Raw genomic sequence first — 13799 nt, forward strand, 5'->3', positions numbered from 1 at the left:
CCCAAATTTTAAATGTTGCTATGACTGTCTTTTGACAATATTATCTGGTTAGAAAAGTTTTAGGATTTAAAATATAGATTTTTTTTTCTTGAATACTTCTGTAACGATAACAATAAAAAAACCCACCAGCAAAAATATTGTAAACATTTAAAATAATTAAAAAGAAGGAAAGTAGATTATTTAAAATGCAAAGTATTACAGTCTTTTTTTTTTTTTTTCTTACAACATTGTTTATTCCCTTTGCATTTTGTCACTGAGAGTAAGTTAGATGAGAATAGTATTGGTAGTGGTAATAATTCTTCTTTTTGAGGAAAGATTATGTTAATTGAGGCTGTTAAGACTAGTGCTGCAGATCTTGCTAGAGTCTGAACCTGCTTTCCTGAAGAGAAAACAAATATACTCTTCTATAAATTTTGCATCTATGGATAGTAGCTCCCCAAAGAAGGAGTCTTCAGTCCTAATACCTCTTGCAAAGACTGCTGCTATGTTTTTGTGCTGCATAGACTTGCATTTAAATGTTATCACATAAAATTCTAAGCATTTGGAGCATGCACCGTTTCTCCAAGGGATTCTTGTTTGATTCTTGTTTGATTCTTGTTTAGTCTCTCATTCTGGCCTCGTGAATATTGAGTTCCTTGCTCTACAGTAGTTCTTACTGCACTGCATGAAGCCATTGGTAGTTACAATTCTTTCCTAGGAACTTGAAGCCACGAGTTCATCTGTGGGGCTGAGCACTGTAATACTAGGAAAAAGGTATTATTACCACCACGCTCATCATATATAGTCGGTGTCTGTTTCCCAAATAGGACTCAGCATTGGGAATACTGAGTGAATGGATGCTTACCAAGTTAGGTGCCTCAGTATGCGTACTGTGTGCATAGTGCCTCCTTTTGAGAGGATTTAACATCCAGGAGCACATGTATCCCAGAGAGTTGTTGAGGCTCACTTTATTGTCCATAGAAGCAAAGACCTTTAAAGGTTGTATAAAAAGCCTAGATTCCTAGTTTAAATGCTTTGTGTCACAGAGTGGCTACTTTTTGCAGTGCCTTTTACAAAGTCTTTTAGTGGCAAAAAAGGTCACTAAAAGCTTGTTACTTTTTAGGCAGTACAGTGTCTGAGCTAGGCACATGAAGAAGGTGGTCTGAGTATGACCTTTAATGTCTACATATTTCTTATATTTCTTAACTGAGTTACCAGACTTTGAGAGTTCTATGGCAAGTTGAACACAACATGCTTTTTTGTCTGTATTTCATCTGCAGTAGACATGGGTGCACATTTTTTTTAAGTGTTACGTCATGTACATGGTTTAAAATTGTACCACTAAATAGATGTATTGTTTAAAGGAGATAACTAGTCCTATATTTGACATAACCTTCTAAAAGATATCTTTTATAAAATGTATTCGGCAGGTTATGTTCTCAGTGGATTTCCTTCTCTCTCAGAGGAATACCTGACTGTTTCGCAGCAAATAGAGAAAATAAAGACTCTAAAATTAAAACCAGATTTCCTGATTAACATTAAGGTAATGTAATCTTCAGTAACTTGCTAGTCATTTTCCTAATTATTAGTAGACTCATATGCTGCATAAGTCAAAAGATAATATTTTCCCCTGTGCAGTTGAGTATAGTATTTATTGAGGAATAATAAATTGTTCTCTTTTATGTTGGAATGGAATTACACTAGTTTGTTCCATTATAAGCATTGCTTATGTAAAATAATGAACATTTCCTAAAACTTCAGTAGCAGTTACAGTCGTTGCACCTCTACCGATTAGAAGATACAGGTTTTCAAGACGAGAAAACTTTGAATAACACGATTACTATGGGATTTTGTATACACGTACATCTGCCATTAATGCATTTCAGGAAGAAACTTTTCACATATGAAAGTTAGAAAGCAAATTGTTTTATTTTTTACTCACTAATTGTGAAACTGCTTCTTAGTCATTATTAATCCATCTCGTTTATGACTCTCCATCTCTTCATGAGTAGTAATGTGACATACCAGATACTTTACAAAAGTGACTCTGATATAACCAGGGAAACATAAATTATTGTTAGTGTAGGATTAAGAGGACTTTCTCAATGTAACTTAAAAGAGTGGACTTGCTGGCTACGTCCATAGCAGTAAATAAAACAAGGCAAGAGCGACTCTTCAGACATCAGACCAACTGGTTTGGCAGAATACAGCTAAACTGTCTTGTTAGTCAGAATGGGGTGGCCGTGTCCAAACTGCCCGCTGGGAAAGGCCCTAGGCCTGTGCTGCTCTCCAGATTGCGCCCAGCTGTTCACCAGGGAGAATACTAGCTGGCCCACACCAAACTTTGCCAGACTCCATGCAGACTAAGTAACGGTACGTATAATCATGGACAAGGGTTCAGGCCCTTTCTCTTGCAATATTTTATTTATTATCAACTAGATTATCTCCGTCTTTTACTCTGAATGTGCAGAATGAGCTGCCAAGGCAACTCTGAATAATCAGCCAAACAATCTGGTGCTGTGCTCCATTCTCATTGGGATTTTGATTCTAGTTGTCATATCTATGTGGTTTGTCAGATGCTAAGCTTCAGTGCATGGACCTAGTCTATCACTTTGCCAGCTTTAAATCCATGTTTGTTTTAATGACAAGGTTCTTTACATTCCATACTTTTGAGACTTAATTTGTTTGACTACGCATAACGAAAATTTGTGAATGCTTACTTCAAACCTTTTTTTCTATGCTCATGGAAAGATCTTAAAACATCAGAGAAACATATTTTCCTGCTGCTTTTCTGGCAGTTTTGATTTCTTTTCCATTACAGAAAGTCAGGCTTTGTTTTAATACCAGATAGTGAGAAATCCCAGTTCTTGAGAATATATGTTGTACAGTTTCATGTGCAACAGTACAAATAGAAGAGTGATACTAACTATACTAGAAAGAAAACAGAATTCTTGACTTCATGTAGTTACATTATCTTCTCCTCTGGGAAGAAGACTGAGACCGAATGCTTATTAAAAATCCTTGCTCCAAAGCCAAATTAATAATTTTGCCTTTGATTTCAGTGGGTTCAAGCTGTTTTCACAGATATGTCAGAACTGTAACCATTTTCATTATATCAAAAAGAAAGGAAGAAGGGAGATTCTAGATAACTCTGGGAATAATAAAATACTGTTATTAGCAGACCAATTTAGAGAAATTTTGTTTCTCCAAGAAACAGGACAGAAGATGCATCTTTGAAAAAAGAACCATATCTGATCAAATTTCTCCTTCCCTATTTCAAAATGTGCTACATCATATAGCAGTCATGTCAGCTGTATGACTCACTGTAGAAATATAGAAATATCCTGAGGTACTGTAATACTTCAAGGGATACCTCAGGAGATGAGTGTAGTGTGCCTGTGGCTAGCAATGTGATCTCAAAAGCTCTGTATTTTCTGTAGAAATCAATTCTCTGTTTCTGTTACAATTTGACCTAAACAACTACAATATTTTCTTGTTATCTCAGATTTTTCATACGTGTTTGAAGGGTAGGTGTTAGTGATTTAGAAAGGAAGAATGATTATTTATTATTCGTTGTGCCCCACCCCCAATTCCATAGTAGAATTTTAAGATAGCCATCTTAAGACCTGTTGGAGATCTGGGGACTGCAAGTGCGTATTAATGCAAGTGCAATTTAGGACAGATCAGATAGAAGCTTTATATTAACTATGATTGTGGTGAGCAAACATTCAGACAGCATCTCCCCCTCTGCTCCCCTGTTCTCTGCTAAGTGATTGCAGAGACCCAACCAGCTTTTTGTTTCAGAAAAAAAAAAAAAAAAGAAAAAGGTGAGGAAAAACAATCCTTTAAATCTTAACAAAGTCAGGTATTCATCCCTGGAATGGATGGACTCCTTAAGCAGCTTGCTAACAGCCACAGTTCTAAGGAGTCAAACAGTACATCATGTGACAATGTAGAAAGAAGGCTCTGGGTGGAGCCTATAGGAGTGGCACACCCAGTATTACCTTAGCTCAGAAGTGGGGAGGTGGAAACAGTCACAGACTGTTAGCTTTTAGTTTAAAGAAATGTTTTTGTTAGTGTTAAAGTTCTGGGTAGGATGTTTAGTTAGGAACGTTTTAGTTAGGATAAACTTCTTAGGCAGACCACTCAATTCTTAAATATTAATAGTTTTACCACCACGACCACATCCAGATTTATCTGTGTTTAATGTTAAACTAAATTTGTGTCTGCAGGACTTTTTATGGAAAGACCATTGCTTACTCTTCCAGAGCTCCAAACTGCTGAACTTCTTTAGCCTCTGACACAATGGCACTATGCTTTTGGGTCACAGTAGAGCTCTGAGAGGTCAGAGGCACCTAGTAAAATTGACTTAATCTTGCTCAAGTCCAAACCACTTAATTGCAAGAGCAATAACAAGCCTGTCTGCAAAATACTTTTATCCATAAACTACACCTACACTTGTTATACTACAAGGTATAACTTTCATGGTGAAATGAGCTCAAGTAGTGGCTACAGTCCTGATATGGAACATAAAATGCCGATGGGGAAAATCTATGCAGGTGTTTAAGTCTTTCTTTAATATTTGCTGCTTTCAAAAACTCTGTGTTTACTCAGAACATTATTGGAGAAGTAGTTTATGAATCCAAATATTTGCCAAACAGGCTCCTACCCCCCATTCTGCAGTTTCAGGGAAAATACTATTATTATAGCAGAACAGTAAACACATTATTTCCTTTTAATTATTCCTTGCTAGTGTTCAGATTATGACTTATGCCAAAGAATATCAGGACAAAGGCAACACCCTGATTCAGGGCAGGTGTATCAGAGGAACCAGTGGGATCCTAACATTATTGAAAAGCATAAGAAAGAGAAAGATCAGTATGAAGAAGAGGATGAAGAAGATGATGAAGAGCAGGAAGAAGAAGAGGTAAATATTGCTAATTTCTAAACAATGCAAAGTATTACTATGTACTCTAGACTAAGCAGAACAAATTCTGATATTCTAAAATATCACCATACTACATTATGAATTAATTTTGCTCAACTTTAATCTTAATTCAGTTTCTGTTCTGCTTTAAGAGATGTGGGATAATACTTAAATGGTAGGTTTAAATGACAGCAAATGGTGATTATTGTATAGCTTAACCTGGATTCAGTTTCTAACTCAGAAGTCACTGAACCGTTTCTTGCCATAAGTTAAAAGGGTGTATCAGGAGAATGGTGACTCTATATTGTCTGTTTCTTGGTCTAAGCAAATAAAAGCGTTCTTAATTTCTGTTTATTGTAGCAAGTTTTACTAGTATTTGCAGGATACTATCTTGTTTTCTGGTTTCAGTGTTAGACTACTACAAATGGATTTTCTTTTTTTTCCATGAAGGTGTTAATTTTGAATTCATTTTGAATTTTTCTGGTTTATAATGCTGGCCAGAGATTTATCAATGCAAATTCTAGGCACATGCCTCTCAACTTGCAGAAACTACACTTCATCAGGACAGGATCATGGTCAGCAATCACTGGACTAATACTCATTGCAATACTCTGGAAAACTACCTTTTGAGTAAAGACAAAAATAAGTTTAGTACATTATTTCTGTATCTTGAAATATTTAACTTTTCATTCTGCAGACTGCAGAAGATCCACTTATGATGTCAGAATTTTTGCATCAATTAGTGCAGAGGCCTGAAGATATTCTTGAAAATGCAGAAGAAAGAGTTGGAATGTATAAGGATATAATGCTTCACCCTTTAGAAGTAAGAAAAAGCAAAATAATATGATAATGCATAACAAAAGATTTTTTTAAAATTTCTTGCACTGTTTTCATTTTTTTTTTAGTTTGAGATTTATTGTATGGAGGTGGGCACAAAGCATGCTACAACATATCCCCAAGTTCTGAAATTCATGCTGAAATCAGTGATACAAAGTTGTCATCTGTAGGTGTTGTTTCTACTCTGGAGTCAAGATCAAGTAATCCACTTTGAGTTTTAAAAGTGAAACCATACCTGCCAACACAGGTGCTTCCTAAATCTAGGAAGTGAAGTATTTGAAGAGCCCAGTGTATCATCACCATTACCAGAGTCCATTCTAGCATGCAATCCTGTAAGAAATCTGCTGTTTGCATCCATTGCCTTCCACTCCAATAGATTCCCTTCCTCACCTGCTTAATTGCCTGCAGATTTATATACACAACAATTAGTCCATCAGTTTGCTTTATCACCTATTTCATTTCTGCTGCTGTGACATTGTTTTTTTCTTTCCTTGTTGTGTTCAGGAAAGTTGGATTTACTATGTATCTTTTTTTTTCCCCCAAAAAAAACCAGAACGGGTCCAAAGCAATAATTAATTCTTTTCTTTTTTCTTTTTCTTTTTTCTTTTTCTTTTTTCTTTTTTCTTTTTTCTTTTTTCTTTTTCTTTTTTCTTTTTCTTTTTTCTTTTTCTTTTTTCTTTTTTCTTTTTCTTTTTTCTTTTTTCTTTTTTCTTTTTTCTTTTTTCTTTTTTCTCTCCTGATACAAGCAACTGCAAAAGCCTCATGTTTGCTGCACACTTGACAATTGCTGTTTATTTATGCCATTCAATTTCCCTATGGATTAGATAAACCTATAGATCAAATTGTGTAAAACTGGTATAATGTTCTTTCCTAGAGTAAGAAACTTGTTACTGCTGTGAAGGGGAAAACAAAAAGTGATATCTTTAATCATTATACAATCTCATGTGGATTTCTTGTAAGCAAATTAATGGAAAGTTGTTTAGATTAAATCACTTTAGGATGTACACCAAATTTCAACACTTTCAACACATGCACTAGTTGGTAGGTCTTACTTAGGCTTCACTAATGATGAATGTATTAGTGAACATACTCAGTGGTCCACTAATACATTAAAAGAGCATAGAAGTCTATCATGGGCCCAGGTAGAGGTTGAGATGATGAAATTGAAAAAAAAAAACGTATAAGATGTGCAGTTTGCACTGAACTGGGATAGGCAGAAAGAACTTTGGAGAACAGACTTTGATTTCTTGATAAGTTGTTAGGATGAAATTGAGTAGAAATACGTGTGAAATACTACAGTTAGGGAGGAAACCTAATGAACAGCTACAACGTGAAATAACTGGCTAGACCTCAGCACTACAGACAATCTGCAATCTGTGGGGTTTTAGTTAGTCATAAACTGAGTCAATAAATGTGTTGCTATTGCACAAAAGCAAATATTATGGATGTACTAATAAGACCATTGTATATAAGAGAAACACAGACTATTATCTTCTCTGTAGAAGAGTATTAGAAAGAAGTAATTAGTTATTATCTATTTCTACCAAAGATAGGACAAATAATTTATAGTATAGAAGAATTAGACTAGATGCAAGGAAAGGAACTGTGACCATAAGTGTAGTGAAGAACTGGAATAGATTACCTGCAAAGTTGTAAAGTCACCTTCACTAGGCTTTTTCAGGGCTGGGATTAGACCAACATCTGTCAGGAATGGAGTGAGTGTTCTCAGTCCTCAGACAGAGACATTAACAACGGATGTGGGATGTCTATTTTAGCCTAATATCTTATTTTCTAATGGGAAAATTGAAAATAAGAAAGATCAAATATATTGTTCAAATTTTACAGAAATTGAGACAGGACCAAAATGAAAACATTGGTTTCATGGCTGGTATTTCCAAGAAATCTGTTAATTGATATTGTCACCATTTTGCAACAGAGAATTAAGGTAGATAGACAATTAGAAGCTGAGTTCATATGCAAAACATTACTGTATCTTGGTTCTTTGTAGCTCTCTTGCATTTGAGCTAGGATATCTGATCTGCTTTCTGAACCCATTGTAACTCCAATTTTGGAATTCTCTCTGTATTTATCCATCACCAAATAAAAATTTCTCTCCAGAAGATTTTATAAGTCATCAGTAAAATGAATCTTGGTTTTGCTGAAGTCCACAAGGAGTCCAGCCTTGGATATGTATAGGAACAGAATGAGTTTCAATGTCATTATGCGGTTAACTATACTCAATTGATGAGTATGTCTTTGTTCTTAAACAGGACTTGATGGCTGAACAGGATTGTCAATATCTTATTGAACTGGATGGAAATCAGCAACCAGATGATCTCTTTGTAGTAAGTAAGCTATGCACCAACTTAGTTAACCTCCACTAGAAAATAATTTCTCAATTCTGTGGATTGTTTTCTGTATTAAGGTGTTGGCAAAATTTTAAGTTGTGTTTAAAACTCAGTTAATTACCATTAGAAAACATGACCTTTGAAATGCTTGCTTTTGTTGCTCTATTAAAACAATTATAAGATTCACTGCACCACCCCCAGGCTTACATATATATGACATGAGAATATTTTCAGGGAGGCTATGAACTCCTTTGCATTGTATCCATCTGTTTTTAGCGCCTTATTTTGTGTATTAGTGTAAAATATCATTATTAACATGGAGAAATTAAAACATTTTTAGTATGATGTATTTACAGAATTGGCTTATTTTGTGCTGGTGTCTAACATAATGACAGAATTTTTATGAACTTTGATGTTGTTTTACAGTATAATAGAAGACACTTCATTCTTTTAACAATTCTGCTGAGTGCTTGTGTCTAGATTGTTAGCTCATAACGTAGCAACTCATTCTCCCTGTTAAAAAACTACAGTGATAAAATTTGAAAATGAATAATCTTATCCTCTGGCTCAGAAACAGGAGTTGCTTCAAATCAGAACCTAAAGTATGGGGTTGAAAATTACGTGAGAGAGTGTCTTTGACAATGTAGGAAGTGAGCTGCTCCTGCAGTTTTCCCTCTGTTGTTTGAAACAAATTGAATCAATTATAATTCTGTAAGTATTATTTCAATTTATGCGTAACTTTACTACCAAGAGTAGTCCTGTGGGAAAAAAAAACACTAATTTTGCAGAGTTGGAACATAAAATTTCCTCATTTATGATCTGTTTGTGAACATTACAACAGAAAATTTATAGTAAAGGCAATTGAGTTGTGTAGTGATTCCAACAATTTTAGCTATAAGTAAGGCAAAGACCTATTATGAAACTAGTCCAAACATGATAGAATTTGCTTTTTAATTCCAAGAACACTTGCATTCAAGCAAGATTATGTTCAGGAAATACTTCAATTAAATTTAATATCATCTGATTCTCATTGGCAGACATCTGGTTTAAGTATCTTTTTAAATAAATTTCCCAAAGTTGTATTACTTCCAAGTGTGCATAAGCTGATCTCCTAAAGAGACTTTCCTCCTTTTCAGATTGGAGCTCATCTGAATACTTCCACTGCTTTGTGGGAAAGAATCCTTCACAGCCTATTCCTTTAGAAGGCTTGGGATTCACAGCATAATGAGGAAATACAAAGGCTGTGATTCAGCATTTTGCACTGCCTGTATCTACCAAGTAGCTTGTTAAAACTCAGCTCAATAACTAGCATGACTCCATGCTAGAAACTGGGCCTTAATGTATATGTAGCCATTATATAAACAATAAGTTACAATTTTAAAAATACTTTGGGGGTCCTTTCAGATGACAAAAGCAGTTTTGATTGGTACTAAGTCAAGAGTTATTTTCTCTTCAGTCAGTGGTAGTTCGACTTCAATCTCTGGGTGTTCGAAATGGAGCTCCTATAACTAGACTTCAAAGTCAGCAAGAAGAAATGCTGGAGGGACTGGGAAATGTAAGTGTGCTTCTCTAAAATGTGATTGACTGTTATAATTGTAAGAATATTTTTAATTTTCTTCTGTAAGCTTATATTATAACATCTTTGTTTCACAGCAACCAGTTTGTTTTACCGTGCAATAAGGGCATTTTTTGAGCCTTGATTTTTCAGAAATGTGAATTTAAGATAATTCTGTGACGGAAATCCACTTAAAAGAGGATGAAAAGAAAGATGTCTGCCATTAAAAAAAAAAAAAGTTTGATTATTATAATAAATTTTGAACAAAATGTTTGGTTTAGCTATAGAGGAAGAATGAATTCCTTCCAAGAAAAGAAAGAAACTTTAGCCAAAGAATAACAATCTCAGCAGCTCTTAGCTCAGTCTTTCCTCTTTTCCCGAATGAGAAACATCATGCTAATACAAATTCAGCAACATCCTGCACACCTGAAATGACATACGTTGTATTTCATGTAATTAATTAGAAACATGACAATTTAGTGCTGCATTTTGCTGAATCATGAAAATTATAATTTGTGTCCCTTCCAAATAAAACTCAAAAACAGAAGTCTGCATAAATGTCTTCACCTATATTCACTTGCAGTCACCTTTCCTATTTCTTTGCATATATGAATGGTACTGTAACTGGGAGACCCCACTATACATTTTCAGAGAAACACCACCCTCTTGACTTTTCTGTTTTCTCAGTCCCTGACAAATTCACAAGTGAAGCACTTTCTGTGTCAGAGGTCATCTGTATTGATTATTTAGTTAGTCTGTGTGTTTGTGTTAGTCTGTGTGTAAGCTTTTAGCATCCACAGACAGTATCTGGGGCAAGGAGTTCTGCAGCTTAACTGGACATTATATACAGAATTGGTTCCCTTTGTGTTGAACCTGCCACCTTTTAGCTCAGTATCCTCTAGCTGTTGATATGCAAAAGTCAGGAAATAGTTTTGTTCTCTCTATCTGCCCTCTAATAACTCATGATTTCAGACTTCTGTCCTGTTCTTATGTAGCTGTCTTGTTCCTGGCCTGAAGAGTTCCAGTGTACTTAATCTTATTCTTTCTTACATGAAAATCTTTTTGTGTGATTGATCAGTCATATTACATTTTTCTGAAACTTTTCCAATTCTGCTGCAAAATTTTTGAGATTAGGGTAGCAGAATGCACATAGCAGTAAAGATGAAGGCAGGATTTATACAATAAAAAAAAAAAAAACCTTTATCTTCTATTCACTCTTTGCTAAACATCCCTAACGTTCAGGTTGGGTTTCTGACTGCTCCTGGGCATTGACCAGATGTTTTCATGGAAGTATGTATTATGACTCCAAGATATATTCCCAAGTAGCGAGAGTCAATGACAACTCATAATTTTCTGTGTAAAACTGCTATTTTAATGCCCAGCTTCCTAGATGCTGAAGGTCCTGCTGCAGTTCTTCACAGCCAGCACTTGTCTGTACTATTCTGAATAATTTAGAGTCACCATAAACTTTAGGATTCACTCACTACCTACCTTCTGTAAAAGGTCTATTAAACTTCTATCACATGACATTTCTGCATGCCTAAAAGAGATATTTTGGCCTTGCTATTCCCCCACACGGATTGTGGCCCTTTCTTCATCCCCTTTAGAAGTAGTCTTGGCCATTTTCTGTTGTCTTCAATAAATGGCTGATTTGTACCTTTTTATTTTTTAAACTTCTGAAAATAATAAATGAAGCCTACAAGAATTATTTTTATTAAATAACATTGAAAAACTAAATAGATTCTCCTTAAAAGTGTCCTACACTTCTGAAATATGTGGGTTTTTTTAAAGATTCTAAAAAGCATAATGTGGTTTTATTTTTAGGTTTGCTTATTTTCCAACAAAATATTTCAAAAAAGGCTAAGAACAAGGCATATGTAGCTTCAGACAAAAATTACATATGCTGTTATTGCTGTTTTAATAAACAGGATGAACTTTTCCGGGTTCTGTCATCTTACAAACTAATAGCACACAGATATCGATGGCGTAGAAGCAGGTGGGGACAAGCATGTCCTGTGGCTCTAAAGGAAGGTGATCTTGTAATGGGAAACCCAGACTTGGCTGTCAGGTTAGCAGAATTTGACACTGAATTTTTATTTCTATTTTATAAGATAACTGACTATATCTGTTAGCTTCTCTTCTGTTTTAAGTTTTCTAGGTAAAATGTACGTACTGTCATCCCCAGAGGCACTGAAAACATTTATGTTGAATCCACGGCCATACCTGTTACCACCAATGCCACTTCCTCCTTGTAAAGTACTAGTATTTGGTCCTCCATTCTCTGGAAGAACAACTATTTGTAACCTTATTGCACACAAATATAAAGGAAAGGTAGGTTTATAAAAGTCTTATGTAACAAGGGTATCAGCTGAGGCTTAGGAATCAGTTAAGCACATTCTTATTCCTCTTGTTACTAACATACACGTTGCAAACATATGGATTACAGAGGAATCATAGTAATTTAGTGAAATTCATTTACATAAAAGTATCTGAATTTCAAAAATATTTTTATTTACCCTCTATGGAAGACAAAAATTTGTGTCAGTTATCTGTCTTAGCATATGAACATTATGAATAACTTCTGTATCTAAGTTAATGAAATGTAAATGCAAATTAGAAATTATTTTTCTACAAAAAAACCTGCACTTGAATTATATGCAAATTTTTCTGAAATTTGCAGAGCTTTTCCAAATTAATTTCATTGTATAGAAGTTGAATCAGATGCTATATTTCTCTTTTGTGATATTTTTATTTTTTCAAATCATTTCACTAGGTTCTTGATATGGCCAAACTCATTCAACCCCATGTGGAAGAATCAAGAAAAGAAAACATTGAGCAAGTGCAAAGGGATACAGTAGAAAAGGCTATAACAGCAGTGAAAAATAGGTTGGAATTAGAAAAACAGTCAACAGAACCAGGTGAATAAGGTGCTCCATGGTCTTTGAAGCTATCTTATTTGCTTTAGGTTATTTAACTGAAGAAATTGCTGTCAGTTCAACTTATAAAATATTACAGAAGTTGTTATTGTTGTTGTGCATTAAATATGAACTAAAAGAACATGCAGTGAAGGGCATAGCTGAGTAGAATTCAGTATTTTTGATCTTATATATAAATCCTCTGAAGTTGAGGGCCACAAATATATAAGGAAGAGTTTTCTGAGCTCTTTTTGAAAGAAGAAATTGGTTCTGACTGATACTGGTTGGAAACTTCCCATTTGAATGACTTTCTGACAAGTTAGATCTCTGCAAAATTGAAATTTTTTTCACAAAAGCAGATTGTCAGCTAGGCTGATGTGAACTCACAATCTACAGATTTTCCGCTTTGGAGCAGCCTTCCAAGTATACTGTTTCAGATGGCACATTCACAAGACTCTCCAGCTCTGGTCACGTTTAGACTTCTTCAGCTGCCCAGATTTTTGCAGCTTGATGAATTCAGAAAATATTTTGAAAAGGTGAAAATGACATGTTCTTTTAATATCTTTTAAACAAAATTTGGATTTTCTTTTTGCAGGAAATTTTTGGGGGGGGGGTCAAAATTATTTCTTTTGAAATGAAAATTTTTCATTGAATTGGTACTGCATTTTCCAGTTAGCTCTAGTTATGGTTCAAATGGACAATCAGGCCATTTTGCCTTATTCAACTAAGCAAGGAATCACTGTATTTGACTTACTCATGGATAGATACATATCTAACAAGAAGTCAGTATACTCACCTGGTGCTGCAAAACGTAGAGGCTGACAGTGATACAAAAACCATTGGCGTTGCAGTAAGAATAATGGTGAACTATGACACCAAACTTAAAACCATTAAACAGTGTTATGTTCCAGATTCCTGGCTATGTAAATACTTTTGAGGACAGGTATGTGAAATCATATTAGGATTAATAAGAACTTAATCCTAATTAATAACCTTACAGAGCTCAAGCAATTTTATTGCAAAACAGAACTACAAACAGATGAAGGATGTAAATTGTCATAGAAAGTAAGAAAGCTTCAGAAAGGGAAATTAAATATTTTTGGAAGCTTGAATCTAGATCTAGAGGTAACTATCCCAGAAAGTATTTCCTGTTCCTAACAAAATTAGTTAATTACCTCATAAATTCTGCCTTTTGAGAGAATTACAGAGAATTGCTAAAAATTATGCAAAAGATATAT

The 13799-nt window shown here is 34.7% G+C and overlaps 1 protein-coding gene across 3 annotated transcripts in view; it reads left to right on the forward strand.

The window, feature by feature from the left end:
- Positions 1-13799, forward strand: part of AK9 (adenylate kinase 9) — a 71676-nt gene that overhangs the window by 7344 nt on the left and 50533 nt on the right. For all 3 annotated transcript variants that reach the window (XM_087777078.1, XM_087777079.1, XM_087777080.1), the window contains exons 6-13: positions 1410-1522; positions 4733-4906; positions 5604-5729; positions 8014-8088; positions 9548-9646; positions 11575-11714; positions 11797-11977; positions 12420-12564. In XM_087777078.1, coding sequence (XP_087633204.1) covers positions 1410-1522; positions 4733-4906; positions 5604-5729; positions 8014-8088; positions 9548-9646; positions 11575-11714; positions 11797-11977; positions 12420-12564 — 1053 coding nt within the window. The remainder of the gene's footprint in view (positions 1-1409; positions 1523-4732; positions 4907-5603; positions 5730-8013; positions 8089-9547; positions 9647-11574; positions 11715-11796; positions 11978-12419; positions 12565-13799) is intronic.

This window comes from Nipponia nippon, unplaced genomic scaffold (assembly GCF_047370975.1).
Source record: "Nipponia nippon isolate SJK-2023a ecotype South Korea unplaced genomic scaffold, ASM4737097v1 scaffold_4, whole genome shotgun sequence".
Classification (NCBI taxonomy): domain Eukaryota; kingdom Metazoa; phylum Chordata; class Aves; order Pelecaniformes; family Threskiornithidae; genus Nipponia; species Nipponia nippon.